The sequence below is a fragment of the Schistocerca americana genome, chromosome 7 (genome assembly GCF_021461395.2).
Source record: "Schistocerca americana isolate TAMUIC-IGC-003095 chromosome 7, iqSchAmer2.1, whole genome shotgun sequence".
Lineage (NCBI taxonomy): Eukaryota > Metazoa > Arthropoda > Insecta > Orthoptera > Acrididae > Schistocerca > Schistocerca americana.
In genome coordinates, this window is record NC_060125.1 from 356,774,798 (window position 1) to 356,795,218 (window position 20,421).

The 20,421-nt window shown below is 38.9% G+C and overlaps 1 protein-coding gene across 3 annotated transcripts in view; it reads left to right on the forward strand.

The window, feature by feature from the left end:
• Positions 1 to 20,421, forward strand: part of LOC124622026 (S-phase kinase-associated protein 2-like) — a 188,268-nt gene that overhangs the window by 89,760 nt on the left and 78,087 nt on the right. For all 3 annotated transcript variants that reach the window (XM_047147582.1, XM_047147580.1, XM_047147581.1), the window contains exon 5: positions 11,910 to 11,945. In XM_047147582.1, the coding sequence (XP_047003538.1) occupies positions 11,910 to 11,945 (36 nt within the window). The remainder of the gene's footprint in view (positions 1 to 11,909; positions 11,946 to 20,421) is intronic.

A 20,421-nucleotide genomic window follows, 5' to 3' on the forward strand; every position in this document is an offset into this window, starting at 1 on the left:
ATGGATCATACAGTAGCAGGGTGTGAAGTGAAGTCTTTTCACAAATCTAAACAATCCAGGTCAGTGTACAGTCCTCCAAGTTCACTTTCTATTATTACTAAAAACATGTGTTTAGTAGTGGCCAAGTTGTGATGTCATCCAATGTATCACATTCTCCTGCATTTGCATTTCACTGATGTGGACTGTACGGTAGCTAGGTGCGAAGTGAAGTCAAGTGTTGCCTCTCAAGCTGTATTTATATATGGGTGCAGCAGATGACCAAGGGAACACCTGCTGTCATTGGCTCTATGCCCCCGGTAGTAGCCTCTAAACTGCCGCTTTTTCAGACACACAAAAACTGTTGTGTATTAATTTTGAATTTTCGTAATTTTTGTATGAATGTAGTTAAGTTGGTTCAAATCACAGAAAAATTTTTAGCTCGCCTGCATTTAAACTTTGCAGTCTAGAATTTTTAGAATGGAACTGACAGTATTAGAACGTGACCTCTGAATTACAACTTTAAAGAGACCTTGTATTTGTTATTATTTACATCCAGGCCTTGAAACTTGTTATAGCTTTATTATTTAATAGGTTTCATCATGTGCTGTAATCAGAACTTTCTAGTACTAATATAACAGATACTTAATCTACTACAAATAAGGACGTTTTTGTTCCAAATTTAGTTTTCAGTAAATTACTCAAAAACTATTAGAGATAGCTCAATGGGGTCATGTAGTTACTATCTTTATGTTGAACTGAAGCTTCATACAAATTTTCATATTTCTAAGTCTAATATTTAGTGCCTTCAATTTTTCTTAAAAACATGGATTCTGACCAAAATATTGCTTTAATCACATTGAGACTTGTACCAGTTAATTTTGACATACATCTGCACATTATGACCAATTTTTGGGTTCCTAGCTTTATTATTTAGTGCCACTTACTTTTTCTTAAAACATTGTATTTAGGGGAAAATATTCATCTGATCAATCTGAGATTTAAATGATTAATGCAAAATCTCATATAAAGATGTGAAACAAATACTAACAAAGAGATAGAGGGGCTGGCTGGTACTTACCTCAGCTCAGTACAGCCGATAGATACACAAAAAACAGAACCGAAAATTTACGTTCCTAGCTTTCAGAACAAATGTTCCTTCATCAGGGAGGAGGAGAAAGAAAGGGAAGAAGGGAAAGTGGATTCAGTTACTCACAACCCAGGTTATGAAGCAACAGGGAAAGGAAAACAGGGAGGGTAGCAAGGGTGGAGGCATGGTTGTCAGAGGAAAGCCAAAGATATTCCACTGTAAGTACTGTGCCAGCTTCAAACCAAAGAGGATGCATACAGAAGTAAAGAGGTATATAGTATAAAGATAAACACAACTATGTAGAATGAAAAGATGCGTGAATGGCTAAAGAGGAAATGGAAAGAGGAGAAGACTGAAGAGTAAATGGGAGTGAGGTTGTTTAACGTAGGTTCAGTCCAGGGGGATGGCGGGATGAAAGGATGTGTTGGAGTGCAAGTTCCCATCTCTGCAGTTCAGAGGGACTGGTGTTGGGTGTGAGAAGCCAAATGGCACATACGGTGTAGCAGGTTCCTAGGTCCCTAGAATTATGCTGGAGGGCATGCTCTGCTACTGGGTATTGGACATCTCCTAGGCGGACAGTTCGTCTGTGTCCGTTCATGCGCTCAGCCAGTTTAGTTGTTGTCATACCGATGTAAAAGGCTGTGCAGTGCAGGCATGTCAGCTGATAAATGACATGTGTAGTTTCACACGTGGCCCTGCCGTGAATTGTGTACATTTTACCAGTAGTGGGGCTGTAGTAGGTGGTTGTGGGGGGGATGCATGGGGCAGGTTTTGCAGCGGGTTCGGTTACAGGGGTAGGAACCGCTGGGTAGAGAAGGTAGTCTGGGAATATTGTAGGGTTTGACAAGGATGTTACGGAGGTTAGGGGGGCGACGAAAGGCAACTCTGAGATTTGACAGTTTAAACATTAATATACTAAAGCACATGCTGACAAAGTTTGTAAAAGCAACTTTGACTTTTAACTTCAATCTTAATGTATGGTGCAATACTTGTGTGCTGCGCATTGATGTGTCGTGGTGATATGGCACTGCTAACTGTGAACTGGTGTAAGTCCTGGCACACTCCCTCACCTCTGCATCACTCAAATGATACAGCGCTTGTTTTTCCACAGGGAGACATGGACAATGGTCATCAAGATGCCCCACTCTTTGTTGAATAACTGTTCTCCCACTCCTGTATATTTAGTTTTCTCCCATTTACCTTCTGGAAAGTTTCTGATGACTTACCTGTTAGTGACCATTTTGTAATCGTGTTGTCCTTAGCACACCGCTACCTAAATGGATTACCTTCACATTGGTTCCTCAACAATACTGACTGGCACTTCCTTGGCACTTCTCCGTGTGGGATAATTGATATTGTCCTCCACAGCACAACTACAGTAAAATTACATACAGCAGAATCAGCAATCCCCACTCCTGTGGGATCTGCTTATCAGAAACCAGTCTCATGGTGGACGAAAGAAATCACCATGGTCATTAAACACCAAAGGTGTGCACTTCAACAACATAAGCACCATCCTTTGAAGGACACTCACTCTTCTAACCTTCTAAAGGCTCCAAGTAGTTTGTAACTACCATCAGGACACAGACCCCTTCTTCACATGGATTGATCAAAATGCATTGTATTTTTGGCCAGTTGTTGATGACAACAGGTATCTCTGGTCCCTCTCTGGACAGTGTAATCCAGTCTGACTATGCTATGGCCAGTTGTTGATGACAACAGGTATCTCTGGTCTCTCTCTGGATAGTGTAATCCAGTCTGACTATGCTAATATTGCTGAACAGCTAGTAACACATTTTGACGGAACTTCGGCACCTGACAACTACCCTCCCACCTTCTGTCTACAGAAAAGCCTCATGGAAAGTGTCAGTCTGTCCTTAGCTACACAATCATGGCATCAGACAGTGTATCTTTTGTGGTATCATATACTGATACCACCTCACAGATGTTAACGTTCACAATGGTATTACAGGTTTCCATCAGACGCTGATATGCCCTGGAAGACAATATGAATTTTCCCACATGGAGAAATGTCAGCTGTTAGAGAATGGCCAAAGATGTGAGGGATATGGCAGACCCAATGGTGTGTGCCTGCTGAGCCATGCGTCCAGTGGCGCCATACCATATGCTCCTCAAACCACTGTAGCGGCATTCTGGCTCTGAGACACAGACAATTATATGGCTGATGATGATATTGCCATTGGGGAAAGACATCAGGCACGGAGGGATGCAGGTGGTTTGCAGCTGTCAGTGTGTCTTTGATTATCACCATAGGTCCCTTGCAAGTGCAGGAGAATGTCTCCCATAGCATAATACTGCTCCCACCAGCCTGCGTCCGTGGTGCACTGCAGGTTTTGAGCCACCGTTAACCTCAATTTGCGCAGATGACCATCGACCTATTGTGGTAACAGTGTGATTCATCTGAAGAGCTGACATTTTTCCATTGATTAACTGTTGAATCCTGATGGTCCCATGCCCACTGCAATTGCAATTGACAGTGTCGTTGGGTCAACATATGAACGCACAGGGGTGGTCTGCTGCAGGGCTCCATGTTCACCAATGTACAATGAATGGTGTGCTCCGAAACACTTGTGCATGCACCAGCGTTGTGCTCTTTCAGCAGAGATGCCACAGATCAACATCTGTTCTACTTTACAGAGCAGACAAGCTTCTGAACCCCACATTCTGCGAAGAGTCATGGATGTCCAACTATTTAGCACCTTGTACTAGTTTGTGTCCTTTTAGCTTTTTCCATAGATGCTCATGACAGTAGCATGTTAACATTCGGCCAGCTTTGCTATTTGTGAGATACTGATTCACAAGCTCTGTGAAATAATAATCTGCCTCAATTGATTTCCCCATTTGCAGCCCATATCTTTGCTGGGTTATCCCCTGTCTGTGTCTGCTCCACTTACATACTTCTATAATGGCGTCAACTGCCTGCAACACCACCAGGCGCCATCAAACGTTGTAGTGGGTAGTGATCATAATGTTTGCGCTGATCAGTGTATATGTTTCAGGATGATGAATAACTTCCATCTTTTTTACTGTAGCTGAGTCAATATCACCTTCAGAGGTGGAGGGAGACATTGTAGCAATAAACTCATCAACCAGTTGAAATGTAGGCCTACAACAAAAAACATGACATTACATTAGCAATGCCAAATTAACACACTTTCAAAACATCTAGTGTAGTTACTATATCAATAACTATTATTTATTTACCTTTGATGCAGAATATATAAAATCAGATGTCAGACAAACTCAGAACGATACTCTGATGCACTGCAGATATGAGGTTTTAAGCAACTGAACAGCAGACACGAACACCCCCAGTTAGTGTGACCATTACATTTAAGGTGGATGAACTCTAAACTGGGATAGGTTCCTTTCTTCAAACTAACAAATATTTCCATGTTCAATTAAGCTGGCACATTTGTGATTTTCATTCTCTTTTTGTAGCTTACAATCTGCATCTATATGCTAACATATGTTTGGTGTTAAAAAAAGAAGATATTTTGGCACTTGTTCATTTCTTCAAAATACTGATTCAAATATCAGCTTGAAAGAGAAATTTAAATAATAAAATTATTTGTTGTAGAGAGGTCTTTCTATTCAGACAATGAATTCATGCTAAATATAAAAACATGGAAGTAGGCATATGTTATAACAGAATTAAAATGTGTATAGGCAGAATATTGGTGGCAGAGTCAAGATGTGTACTTCTATATGGTGCAATAGAACTGAAATGTGCATAGGTAGATTGTACAATAGATCAAATGCATAATTATGAGTGATGTTTTTGTACGTAAAAGTGATACACCTATGATAAATAGCGTATGTGATTATGATGCAGATATGTACCTGGATCTGATCCTTAAATATACATCCAAAGCTGCTAAATAAAACAAATAAATAAATAAATACCAACTGCCAACAATATCTGACATCTTGCAAATATGGAATCTACTGTAGAATGATAAAAAACAATTCCAAAGTAGTATGATACTGGTAGTCCCATGGTGTATACAAACAACTAAATAATAAAGGTAACCCCTGCACTGAACTGTTGAGATGTAGTGGTAGACAGACACAAAAACAAGAGTGAAATTGTGGCTACACTTACTTACAATATAGAAGACACAAAGACTGAAAAAAAAACACACACACACATATGTTGTTACGGGAACGAACAGTGTGTGAGGTGTAGTAATAAAAGAAGCAGTTGAAATTAAAACCTCAGAAAACACTCTCAAACTTACAAGGGAACCTCCCCATCGCACCCCTCTCAGATTTAGTTATAAGTTGGCACAGTGGATAGGCCTTGAAAAACTGAACACAGATCAATCGAGAAAAGAGGAAGAAGGTGTTTGGAACTATGAAAAAAATAAGCAAAATATACAAACTGAGTAGTCCATGTGCTAGATAGGCAACATCAAGGATAGTGTGAGCTCAGGAGCGGCTTTGTCCCGTGGTTAGCATGAGCAGCTGCTGAACGAGAGGTCCTTGGTTCAAGTCTTCCCTCGAGTGAAAAGTTTACTTTCTTTATTTTCACAAAGTTATGATCTGTCCATTCGTTCATTGACGTCTCTGTTCACTGTAGTAAGTTTAGTGTCTGTGTTTTGCGACCACATCGCAAAACTGTGCGATTAGTAGATGAAAGGACGTGCCTCTCCAATGGGAACCGAAAACATTTGATCGCAAGGTCATAGGTCAACCGATTCCTCCACGGGAAAACACGTCTGATATATTCTATATGACACTGGTGACGGCATGTGTGTCACATGACAGGAATATGTTGTCGACCCACCTAACTTGTACACTTGGCGAATGGGTAAAAAGATTCTTCTACCTTGCCCGATTTAGGTTTTCTTGTGGATGTGATAATCACTCCAAAAAAGTGATGAAAACATTAGAGTTTGTCACATAAACTGCAACAAATGAACGCAACAGTTTCACAGTCACACTGTTTTCCCTGTGCTCTGTCAAAACATATGTTTTTAACATTTTCAAATTTTTCCGTGTGTAGACCGTCAAATCCTGCCTATGTCCAAGCAAATTTGAACATGTCCTGGAATTTTGGAGAATGAAATTGATTATGTGTGACTGCCTGAACTTTGATAATTGTCTGAAAATAAAAAATTAAAATTTTCACTCGAGGGAAGACTTGAACCAAGGACCTCTTGTTCCGCAGCTGCTCACGCTAACCACGGGACCACGGCGCTCTAGATCTCACACTATCCTTGATGTTGCATATCTTGCACATGGACTACTCAGTTTGTATATTTTGCTTATTTTTTTCATAGTTCCACACACCTTCTTCCTCTTTTCTCGATTGATCTGTGTTCAGTTTTTCAAGGCTTATCCACTGTGCCAACTTATAACTAAATCTGAGGGGGGTGCGATGGGGAGGTTCCCTTGTTAGTGTAGCATGGGATCTGGCCTTTACCAGTTACAAGATATAACATTGCCCTATTTGCTGATGGTTTGAGCATCAATGATGTCACAGCTGGCAGCCTGGCTGTATTAGCATGTCCATCAATGGCACTGCAGTCAGATACTACTTGACAATGGTAGAAGAGCACTTGGTTGAAACAGTGTGGGATTTTGACAGCTTGGCATGCTGACAGCCCAAGAAGGTTTTATCTTTTCATTTTTGTATGACACTGTGCATTTATGGATCAGCTCGTTCCTTATCTTCTGTAGAATGTACATGTGTACTTCATTTGTCGTCTGCCTCTTCCATCCAATGAAAGAACCTGGTTAAAAGGTTTGAAACCTCAAAACTGCACACTTGTATCTTTCTGCTACATTACCAGAAATTGAGGTTATGATAAACATAGCTATAGGACAGTTGTAAGCTTTATGATTTAAGACAGCAACTAGCCACAATTATGGTTTTAAAAAGTCCATTTAAGTCAAACCACTATTGATTTTGGATTTATTGCATATCCAGCATCAGATGGCAGTTACAGATTTTCTTCAAACAATACTTGGGTCTGGTTGCTGTTTTAAATTCTAAACTTGTAGTTGCATCTTTCTTTTGCTATTTGTCAGTACTTCCTTAGTTGTTGCTCTTTCTGTACTGGTAGTCAGGCATTCTTCTGACTGGCAGGAGTTTGATATAACTGTATAAAAATTGACCGTTTGTTCACATGTACTTACTTTTTTGTTTCTGTAGGGCTGAAAATTTAGCAGCAAGAAAACATATCAACATCAAATGAACTTGAACTGGTTTGTCTAAATCTGAATTTACACCTCTGCACACTGCGCCTACTTGCTATGCACCTGTGCTTGCCCCCAAGACGCAAGTAGAGGCACACTTTAAGGGCGCGCCTCTTTCTGGTCTTGTGTACATGATTGATTCCATTAACATCCAGAGAGAAACACGCATACTACTCCTGAGGTCAAACTACAGTTGCAGGTTAAATGTGCCTGTGTGGCTGGCCAGTGGGCAGTGGGTTTGTGTATCAAGAACCAGCCAGAGTGTGCTAGCGATGTGCACCAGCAAGGCTGCAGCATTAATTTGCTTTTTAAGGGCAGCTTGAGGGCCATCTAACATTATTTATAAGGTTTACTGGGAGATTCTTAACATTTACAATGAACAGATCAAGAATGTAAAAGTACATGTATTTTAGTCATGTTACAAAACGTAAGAAGAGAGTGAGATTGTCAAAGCAGCATCCTTGTAAAGTCTTTCAGTGCATATTATTAATACATATTTTTCCTTCACTTGGAGGGCTCATAAACTGAGACATTAGAAAGAGTTTGAAACACCTGGACATTTTAATATTGCTCTGATGAATTCAGTTCACTGGCTAAGTCGGGTGTGTTGAGAGGTGGAATTTGTGATGCATAAAGGGAAGCAATTACTGCAGTATATGGATCTCCAACATACAAGATGTAGGGTCTCTTGTTCTATGCACAAATAAAAAGTACTTTATAGATGTGTGTTTCTGCTAGATAGTTCAGTGTCCTTTTATTTGCTTGCATCGGTGAAAACTATCAATGAAACAAAGTGTCTCATAAAGGAACCAGGATGGCTTTGACACATCAAAGGCCCAAGAATCATTTTTCTTCTTCAAGATATATCTCTCAGAAGTACGGACAAAACCTTTCTTTTTGTTCACGTTTGTCTCTGTTCTTTTGAGGTAGTTCTTGTTTTTGAGTAACTGTAGATGTAGACAGTAATTTAGTTTCACTCTTGTACATAATCCATAAGTAACCAGACATAAAAAAAGGAAATACACAATAACACTGTTCAGAATCCATGTGTTTCTCATTTGATTGCTTGGCTAAAATCCTAGCACAAAGACAAATTGGAATGCATGCCAAAAACTGAATCTTTTAATGGTGATACACAGTAAAACAAAGCACCAAAACGGAGAGAAATACAAACAGATGCATGACTGTCAGACGTGTTTCCCTGCCTGTGATAGGGAGACCCCTGTGCTTGCACATGGTGGCTCATGTGCACAAATCAGAGGCATGCTTGAATTTGCAGTGGTACGTGCACTTTCTCTCCTCTTCATATAACAGTCTCATGCAACTAGTGCAGATGGAAAATTGAACAGGTGTAAATACACCTCAAGGGATATTTACTGTGTAAAAATTATCTGCTGTTTGTCTGACAGGTGATTTATTCATAATTCCTTCACACTCTTCCATAAATCCTTTATAGACTGCATTCATAATTGTCATTAAAGTAAATTAAATTGTTTGTGCTTATTCAAGTTAATTTTAAAATAGTAATATTATTTATTATAGTCTGTGCTTTGAACTAGATAGAGCTCTCACTTCCTGGTGTAAGTTACTTACCCTTGCCCCCCTGTTAATTATACCTTCATTTTTTAGGGAAAACAAGTCTCAAATGCTATAGAAATTTGTTTAATAAAGAGTTAATTTTTTAAAATATTTGTAAATCTCTCTTCAGCATTTTTCATCAGAGCTCTCTCAAAATATTATTTATCATTTTGTTTCTTATTTAAACCTAATTGGTCAGTATATTTTATTGCTACCATTTGACCAGTATGGGCAGTTAAACATTTACTGTGACTTTTGCTTCTAAATCACTGTGATCTATAATTCTTATTGGGAACTTTACTGCTTGTATTTTACTTAGATATATGTACATGCTGAATACTTATAAAAATCTACTAGCTTGTTTCTACTTTCATGAAGGGCAGCACATAATGAGTTGTTATAAAAAAAGTAACAGATTTTTTTTTGTTTTTCTTAAAGAATATTTATTTATTCATCAACATTAACTTTGTCCCCTTCAAAGTAATCCCCCTCATATATAACACACTTATGCCAGCACTTTTTCCAGCCTTGAGAGCTTTTCTGGAACTCACTTCTTGTTATGGTGTTCAGCTTCTTCAGCGTTACTGTTTTTATCTCATCAATGGTGGCAAAACGACATCCTTTCATGGTTCTCTTCAGCCTTGGAAATAGAAAGAAGTTGCAAAGGGGCATACTCCATGAATACGGTGGCTGAGGTAGCAAAACTGTTTCGTATTTTGCCAAAAAAATCATGAACAAACATTACTGATGTTTGAGCATGAGCATTATCACGATGAAATTTCCATGAGTAGTTTTACCACAGTTATGGTCATTTTATTTGGATTTTTTTGAGCAAATGATGCATAACTTCCAGGTAATATTCCTTATTGACCATACAACTGTAAGACAGGAGCTCATGATACACTATCTCATTGTAATCTAAGAAAACAGATAGAAGAACCTTCACATGTGATCGAATGTGTCGAATTTTCTTCCATCTTAGCTCTTCACACAGTTTCCACTGGGACAATTGGGCTCGTTTTCAATGTCAGACCAATGTCTTATCATCTGTTGTAATCTTCTGTAGAAGTTCTGGATTATTGACTTCTTTCAGTAGTTCCTGAGTGATGTCTATGTGATGTCATTTTTGGTCAGAATTCAACAATTTTGGAACAAACTTTGCAGCTATATGTTTCTTTCCCAAAATATCCGAAAAAATTGCTTGGCATGAGCCAAAGGATATGCACGTATCATCAGCAACCTCTCTGATGATGATTTGACAATTTTCCAAAACCTTTTCTTTACTTCTTCCACATTGTCAACAGTAATTGATATGTTAGGGTGTCCAAGGCAATTGTCATGTTCAACATCTTCTCAACTGTCTTTGAAATGTTTATACCACTCGTAAACTCTTTTTTACTCATAGCAGATTGCCAGAAGCCACAGTCAACATTTCAAATGCAATGCTGCACTTTATTCCATTTTTCAAGAAAAAATTGATGCAAATTCTTTAATACATCTTTTCAAAAGTAAGAGTTTGCTGAGCACTCAAAAACATGTATAGCCGTTTTAACTGTCAACAATAAAGTAAATATTTGAAACAGCTGAAAATGCAATTGTACATCAGGAACCTGTATACCAACAGGTTAAAAAAAATTATAAATCAGATTATAATGCTCACAAAACTTAAAAACTTCCAATACTTTTTGATCACACCTTGTATATATGTTTGTAAATGTTAATCAGTTTCATCATCATTTGGTTTTAAAGCTGTGTTTGCAGGCTAAATTATAGCAGTTCAAGTCAGACAACCAATGTTTTTATTGTGCAAACATGTTTTGGCACATTTATGCCATTATTGGTTGGTGGATTTTATTCAGATATGTAGACGCAAAAATGCTTTGCGCAATGATTATTGGAACAATAATTTGACTTAAAAATGTGTTGTTCCTGTTGTGATTATTAACTTATTTTCTACACCATTAGGATATGCAGGACCTTCCTAACATTGCTTTACAGTGTACCATCTGCAACAAAATGTTGTTTTTTGTGAAATTGGGTAGTGAGTTAGCATATAACTATTTTTGGACGTAATTCTAATATGCAGAAATATTTTGCAAGTAAAATAGTGTGGTTTTTCTCATGGATCCTGTCTTCATCTACGAGCTCAGCTGTCGCAGAAATACTCAGAGACGTGGTACATGTTTTAAATGAACAAAATTCAAAAGTTAAAGCACTGAATTTTGCAAAACACAGTTTTTACATTCCTATTGTTAGTCTTGTCACTGTTGATATTCAGATGTTTTATGCTTGTTCTGTCACCTCATTTGAACTATCTCTCTCTCTCTCTCTCTCTCTCTCTCTCTCTTCTGTATTGTGTGTGAACTATTTTTTAAGTGATAGCTCACATAGCATATTTGCTCACTACTTCCAGCCCACAACCCCCACATGGCTAAAATTGACAATACAGACTAAAAATATCAAAATCTGGCTTCAGCTTATATCTAAAACTTACTGTAGAATAAAACTACCACATGCAGGAGGTGACAGCAGAAGGAGAGCAATTATAAATGACAACACTACAATATTCAATGACATACTGCTTGGCACAGTAGTGGAATTATACTAATAGGACAACAAAAACAGATAAAATAGGTGCACACTCACAGCTTTATGACATACTTTTATACAATAAAATTTCATTTAGAGTTGAATTGATTTTCTAACTCACCGATCAGCCTCATTGTGAAGACTGTCTTACAGAACCTAACTGTCTAGAAAGTAAGGTAATGATCACAATGGACACATACAATGTTTTGGGTCAGACTTTTGCTCCAGTAATTATTATGTAAAACATATTTGTTTTTTACAGCCCTGAATGAAAGTATCCATTGATAATGGCACGAAATTGTGAAAACATGTTCGACAATAAAAATATTAGTTTTATATGTAATAGGCAGACCTGAATGACCATAAGTTAAACATTTTCAACAATAAACTGAAATACCAATACCTTTTTTGATATGAGTTTATTAATGAAGTATTTAATTTTATGTTTCAGGAGGTACTGCAGTGTGGAAACATCACTCACATCTTGGTAATTACAAAAACTTTCATTATATGTGGTCTGTTGCATTATCAACAGTCCTGTTTAAGCATTAATACAATCATCTTCTTCTTCAGCTTGTACAGCTCCCCAACAGTGCCAGGGACAGCTTGGAATATAAACCTTTCCATTTTCTCCTGTCTCCCCACTAGCTCAGTGGCACTTCTCTGGCTATATTATGTGATACTACAAAGAAGTATATTGCATTAATATGCACAGAAGTAGGAAAAAATGTTCTTAAAGAAAAACATACTTTAGTATTAAAGGAGTCAATATGGCACAACATTTAAATGACAGTGGTGTTCTCTCCTGATCTTTTAATAGAAGGAAATATGGTTAATATGGAATCAAATAATTATAATTTGCATCCTTTTGAAGCACACTGTACCTATGTGAGCATTTGACCATCCTTTTATATTATACACATTCATGATGTGAGTTTCATAGTTTCCATAAAGCACTCTTAAGTTGAGGATTCATAATGAGCCTCTTAGTGCAGCATGCTACATTGTAACATGTATTCTGTCCAGTGAAAATACTGGTAAAAATATTTGAAAAAGCCATGAATTAAATTTTAGTTAAAGTTCACGTATTCTTTCCACCAAGTTTTTCTCCCCAGAGATGCAAACATGGCCGATTAGCAAGTCTTTGTGGACTTCTGAAGAAAAGGGCAAAATTAGTGGTGAGTTAAGCCATAAATAGATGTGAGTGAGGCTTGCTTGGGTAAGTCATCTGCAAGAAAACTGCATTCAGAATCAGAAATTTGACTTCAGTTCCCAATTAAGTTTTTAGTTTCAACATTACTCAGCTGTTTCTTTGCACATGTTGGCAAGTTTTAGCTACCATTTTGTGTATTGTTATCCGGTCAGGTTTTTGTACATGGATGAGATATTCTTCTTTGTATCTGATATGAGATGAGTGAATTTGGAAAAAAGAATGCTGAGTTCGACTGGAAAAACTAAATGGTAATAACTGATGCACATTACTCATTTGAGTCGCAGACAGCACAACAAATATACTGCTATACATTCAAGCTTTCAGCCAAAAGGCTTTTTCTAAACTAGAAAACACACACACATTCTCACAAGCAAAACACACACATGGAAAGGAGGGAAGTAGAGGAGGGAAAAAAGACTACGGGGTGCACTGGTGGAATAGAAGGCTGTGTAGCACTGGAGTGGGGAAGGGGATAGGTTCGTGAAGGAGAGGAACTGGTAACAGCTGACACCAGGGAGATTGCGGGAATATAGGGATCTGTTGCAGGGAGAGTTCCCATCTATGCAATTCAGAAAAGCTGGTGTTGATAGGAAGGATCCAGATGATACAAGTTGTGAAGCAGTCACTGAAGTGAATTACATTGTATTGGGCACCAAGTTCAGCAGTTGGGTGGTATAGCTATCTTTTGATCACAGTTTGTCAGTGGCCATTCATGCAGACAAACAGCCTGTTGGTTGTCTTGCTTACGTGCAAAGCAGTGCAGAGGTTGCAGCTTAGTTTGTAAATCACATGACTGCTTTCACAGGTAGCCCTGACTTTGAAGGATGTGTCATGCTTATGACCAGAATGGAGTAGATGGTGATGGGAGGATGTATGGAACAGGTCTTGCATCTAGGTCTGTTGGAGGGATATGAGCCATGAGACAAGGGGTTGGGAGCAGGCGTGGAATAGGGGTGTACAAGGATATTGCGTACTTTTGGTGGATAGTGGAATACCACCATGGGGAGGTGGGAAGGATGGTGGGTAGGATATTCCCCATTTCAGGGCACAGCATGTAGTAATAAACACCCTGACAGAGAACGTCATTCTATTGCCTCAGTCCTGGGTAGTACTGAGTCATGAGGGGATTGCCCCTTTGTGGTCGGACAGTGGGAATGTGAGAGGTGATAGGGGACTGGAGAAACAAGGGACAGAAGGTCTTTTTGTGTACAAGATTGGGAGGATAATTTCAGTCTGAGAAGGCCTCAGTGAGACCATTGGTATATTTGGAGAGAAACTACTTGCCACTACAGATTCAACAGTTGAGTGTGGCTAGGCTGTGTGAAAGGACTTCTCGGTAAGGAGTGGGTGGCTGCTGTCGAAGTGGAGGTGTTTCTGGTGGTTGGTTGGTTTGATATGGACAAGCCATCTTTGAGATGGAGTTCAACATCAGGGGAGGTGGCCTATTGGTTGAGGAGGAACTTGTGAAGTTTGTTGAGGAATATAGATAGGGTTTCCTCATCTTCATTCCAGATCACAGAGATGTCATCAGTGAATCTGAATCAGGGGAGGGGTATGAGATTCTTGGTGGTTAGAAAGGATTCCTTTAGATGGCTCATGAATAGGTTGGCATAGAATGGTGACATGTGGGTGCCAATTGCTGTACCACAGATTTGTTTGTTACCTTCAACAATGAAGTAATTATGAGTGGGGATTTAGTCAGTCACAGTGACAAAGAAGGGGGTTGTTGGCTTGTAGTCAGTGAGGCATTGGAGAAGGTAGTGCTCAATAGCAGCCAGGCCTCAGGAATTAGTGATGTTAATATAGAGTGGGGCAGTAGCAATAGTGATGAGCAGGATGCTGTATGATAAAGGAACAGGAAGGCACCAGAAGACCAGAGATTATCTTAGTAGGACGTGCTGGTTGGTTGGGTGTATGGATTTTAGGAAGCATGTAAAAGGTAGGAGTGTGTGGCAGAAGTGAGGGGAGAGGTTCTAGGATGGGCCTAAGGATTTGAGGAGGAACTGGAGATCCTGTTGGATTTTCTGGTAGAGTTTGTTGGTGCACAAATCTGACAGCTGGGAGAGTCCCTCTGCCAAGTAATCGCTGCAGCTCAAAATCACATGGTGGAACCTTTGTCGGCAGGTAGGATATAGGGTAGGGATCAATTTTTAGGTGGTGGACTGTGGTTCTTTCTGCAGATGTAAGGTTAGTTCACATGTTGAGGGATTTGGGGAATGATGGTGAGGCTAGTTTTGAGGTTAAGAAGTTCTGGAATGTTAACAGAGGGTGATTTGGAGGCAGTGGGCATGTATCATGTTTTGAAGAAGGAGGCAGCATTCAACATTGGTTTAGGGTTGAGTCTGATTGATAGGGCTGGTGGCAAAAAAATATTTCCACAGTATGGATTGGGAGAAGGAGAGGTGGTCTTTAACAAATCCAGCATGATTGAATTTTGGAGTGGGGCAAAAGATGAAGCTTTTGAAAAGAACTGATGCTTATGTGGGACTAAGGATTTTGTGTTTAGACTCTGGATTCTGTGTGGTGTTGGGAGGAGCACCCACAGTCTTTTTTTCCCCATCCTCTACTTCTCTCCTTTTCTACCCCATTGTCTAATGTCCCAACTGCATCTAACAGCCCCACCCTGTCTCGATCACATCCCTGTATGCTTCCCCAAGCAGCACTTTACAATCTCCCACCCGTACCTGCTATTCCTTCCTATCTTTGCCCCGGCCTCTTCCTATTCCTCACCACCCAAATTTCTTCTTCCATATTATGTGCAGTTGTTCACTGTCCAGCTTTGGTGTCCAAAGTCTACAACTCGTGGTCTAGTGGCTAGTGTTGTCGCCTCCAGAAATCGTCTTCCCGGGTTCAGTTCCCAGATGGGTTGGGGATTTTCTCTGCCTGGGGACTGGGTATTTGTGTTCTCATCATTTCATCATCATCATTCGTGAAAGTGGCTAGATTGGACTGTGTAAAGATTGGGACTTTGTACGGACACTGGTGACCGTGCAGTTGAGTGCCTCACCAACCAAACAACATCATCATCATCGTCATCATCATTATCAGTGGCCAAAGGCAGAGTTCATGTGTGTGTGTGTGTGTGTGTGTGTGTGTGTGTGTGTGTGTGTGTGTGTTGCCTACTTTAAAAGAATGCTTTTGACTGAAAACTCACATGTTAAGCAATCTTTTTGTTGTGTCTGTCTGTGACCCAACTTCTCCTTTATAATGTGAATAGCAATATCTCCTTTTAATAGTATAAACATTTGCTTTGCTGCATTCTCTATATTCTTAGAACATCTTCAGGTTTCCAGTTATAGTCTTCTCTGTTGAACCGCAAGGGCTTCTTCTTTTGCCTGGCCAGGCAAACAGGAAGTAATTTTGATTATGTTGAGCACCACAGCTGACAATAATTATGAATTTTGTAGCACAATAAATGTGTAATAATACAGCTGAAACTGTTTTCATTAATCATTAAAATTAGTGTCAGCTGTGCTGCTCAGCATGATCAAGATTATGATTGGAATTTCTCTTCATTAGCTTCTCCATAATATCTTCTCTTGAGCACCATCTGCGATTTTTATTTATTTATTTATTTTTATTTCAGGTTTTAGGAATCCCATAGTTATCTTTACATCCATTCCATCTGAGATATAATAGATTAATAAGACTCGGTTTAATTTGGGAGCTGTAAAGAAAATACCATATATTCTTGTTTCTTTCTGCAGTGGCTAATCAGATTAATAGGACTTGGTTTATTTTGGGAGCTGTAAAGAAACTACCATGTATTCTTGTTTCTTTCTGCAGTGACTGATCATGTGAACCATTTGTTAAATTTCCTCTTCCTATACACTGGGCCTGCTCTTGAATTTAAAAATAAATTTACTATGTGTTATCACCACTTTCTTAGTAAAAAAAAAAAAATTACTACACCACTACAGGCATTAGTTACCTTGCTTGCTTCATTAATGGTTCCACATTCCAGCAATTGAGGGCTATGAAGCCCTTGTTCAACTCTAATACTTCCTGAGCTATTTTACGTGGAAATTGCCTTCACTCGAATAATGTTCACTTCTCACTTAGAACTATGAACCCTGAATTCATCAATTATTAGTGGTTTGCCTACCACTGATTATCATTGCATATTTGAAAGTGACCGATACAAATCAAATCAATATGATTTTACTACAGTTACAAATTTCATTGAAACTGTACGAACATATTATGTTAACTGTTGGATTCTTATGTGTTCAGCGACTAACACAGCCTCCATTATTGTAGTGATTACTTTGTCTGAATCTACTTCAGAATGCTCTACCCAAACTCATTATATCCACCTGTGAAAAACATGCTATTTGTTGCAAATTAACAGCAATTCCATTGTTCTGTAATATTATTGTAATTTCAGCTTGAAAATCTTGATTCCTAGCAGCCAGGTTACATCTTGTTTATTCTTAGGCTGGCACCAGTTCTCTGTCGGTCCAAGCACTGTGTGTACTTTCTCCAACACCTTGCTGATCATATGCTCAACTTTATTGTGCCAATTTGCCTGCGCATTAATATATTTAAACAATAAAATGTTCAACAATTATTAAGACACAAGAAACAAAGTTATAACAGTGTCCAGTTTATCATTATGTATTCAAGACAGTGTGATTCAGAAGCTGTGAGGTCCAAAAAAAAAAAAAAGTCTTTGGACCATCACAATACGAATTTTAAAAAAATTAAAAATGTTGTACCGCTAGCAATAAATTTTATGAATCTTTTCACAGCAAGGAAAGAATAGATGAGTAATTAATTACAAGAGGACATGTTGGCTGACTAACTTACTTTCAGGAGGCACAGTTCCCAGTAGAAACACTTAATAAAATAGTAATTATTGTTTTCAGAACTTATACAGGATGGTCCATTGATTGTGACCAGGCCAAATATCTCGCGAAATAAGCATCAAACGAAAAAACTACAAAGCACGAAACTTGTCTAGCTTGAAGGGGGGAAACCAGATGGCGCTATGGTTGGCCCGCTAGATGGTGCTGCCATAGGTCAAACAGATATCAGCTTCGTTTTTTTAAATAGGAACCCCCATTTTTTTATACATATTCGTGTAGTACGTAAAGAAATATGAATGTTTTAGTTGGACCACTTTTTTCGCTTTGTGATAGATGGCGCTGTAATAGTCACAAACATATGGCTCACAATTTTAGATGAACAGTTGGTAACAGGTAGGTTTTTCAAATTAAAATACAGAATGTAGGTACATTTGAACATTATATTTGGGTTGTTCCAATGTGATTCATGTACCTTTGTGAACTTATCATTTCTGAGAACACATGCTGTTACAGCGTGACTACGTGTAAATACCACATAAATGCAAGAAATGCTCAAAATGATGTCCATCAACCTCAATGCATTTGGAAATACGTGTAATGACATTCTTCTCAACAGCGAGTAGTTCGCCTTCCGTAATGTTCGCACATGCATTGACAATGCACTGATGCATGTTGTCAGGCATTGTTGGTGGATCACAGTAGCAAATATCCTTCAACTTTCCCCACAGAAAGAAATCTGGGGACGTCAGATCCGGTGAATGTGCGAGCCATGGTATGGTGCTTTGACGACCAATCCACCTGTCATGAAATATGCTACTCAATACCGCTTCAACCACACGTGAGCTATGTGCCAGACATTCATCATGTTGGAAGTACATTGCCATTCTGTCATGCGGTGAAACATCTTGTAGTAACATTGGTAGAACATTGCGTAGGAAATCAGCATACATTGTACCATTTAGATTGCCGTCGATAAAATGGGTGCCAATTATTCTTCCTCCCATAATGCCACACCATACATTAACCCGCCAAGGTTGCTGTGTTCCACTTGTCGCAGCCATCATGGATTTTCCGTTGCCCAGTAGTGCATATTATGTCAGTTTACGTTACCGCTGTTGGTGAATGACACTTCGTCGGTAAATAGAATGCATGCAAAAAATCTGTCATCATCCCGTAATTTCTCTTGTGCCTAGTAGCAGAGCTGTACACGATATTCAAAGTCGTCACCATGTGATTCCTGGTGCATAGAAATATGATAAGGGTGCAGTCGATGTTGATGTAACATTCTCAACACCGACGTTTTTGAGATTCCTGATTCTCGCACAATTTGTCAGCTACTGATGTGCGGATTAGCCACGACAGCAGCTAAAACACCTACTTGGGCATCATCAATTGTTGCATGTTGTGGTTGACGTTTCACATGTGGCTGAACACTTCCTGTTTGCTTAAATAATGTAACTATTCGGCGAACGGTCCGGACACTTGGATGATGTCGTCCAGGATAACCGAGCAGCATACATAGCTCATGCCCGATGGGTATTTTGATCGCAGTATCCATACATCAACATGATATCGAGCTTTTCTGCATTTGGTAAACAGTCCATTTTAACATGGGTAATGTATCACGAAGCAAATACCGTCCGCACTGGTGGAATGTTACGTGATACCACGTACTTATACGTATGTGACTATTACAGCGCCATCTATCACAAAGTGAAAAAAGTGGTCCAACTAAAACATTCATATTTCTTTACGTACTACATGAATATGTAATAAAAAAATGGTGGTTCCTATTTAAAAAAAAACACAGTTGATATCCGTTTGATCTATGGCAGTGCCATCTGGTTTCCACCTTCAAGCTAGACGAGTTTCGTTCTTTGTAGTTTTTTCATTTGATGCTTATTTCATGAGATATTTGGCCCGGTCACTATCAATGGGCCACCCTGTATATTCTTTCTTAAGGGAGGAAAGTAGAAAGGGGAGATGTAACTCAGACACTAGCTTTAGAGGGACACACCAGAGGATAAGGTGAGACAATATGAAGGGAATGGTATCAATGAGAGTAGGAGATAGTAGGTAGTACATTGGTAAGTACAGTGCTAGCTTCCATACACAGATGGAAATAGGGACTTATCAGGAAGTAAATACAGTTTCAAGAGGAATAGCCATTTGAACCATTTTGATGAAATCATTAAAAGTGAGTGAAATGAAAAATTTTAAAAATAAATAATGAATTTCTACCACATGGAGAAAGGGAGGTTCCCATCAGTCTCCTTGAGTTAGCCTCTGTTTGCAACTCTCCACGCTTTCTTCACAGTAGTATACTTTTACTTATTTACTCAATTGCCGCTTTATTTTATTTTTTCCCCTCTCTTGCTGTCTTCTGATGACACTTCCCCACTTTCTTTCCCCTGTTTCTTAATTGCATCATTCATTAGACCTTTTGTTTCTCCTCATCACTAATTTCCAATCAAGACTTTCACAGCCAGTATAACTTGTTGCTGCACAACAAAAAAGTAACAACAGAATGAGGAATTTTGGCTTCTCACACACAGAGACAACATTTATGTTACCAGTGAAGTTCCGTTTCATTCTGTATTTTCCATCATATCAGGCCTTACTTTTGTTACACACCTTGTAGATTACACACAGAAAAGAGGAGGAAAGGGTGCTATGAAAAAGATTACAGTAATCGTGTGGGAAGAGAGTAAAGTAAACTAAGGCCTGTTGAAAGACATGAGATGAGGGTTGGAAAGTGTTCCCTTGTCAAGGGAATAAGCTGTACTTCTTTGGATTTTCTATATTTTCTCTAGCAATCCCATCTGGTTAGAGGCGTCAATGACTGATATTAGAACCTAACAGTGTGTTGCGTGTATTGTTAACGTATGTTGTAATGCAAAGAAAAAGTAACAACAGTCCTTGGTTAAAGTTACATAAGCTGA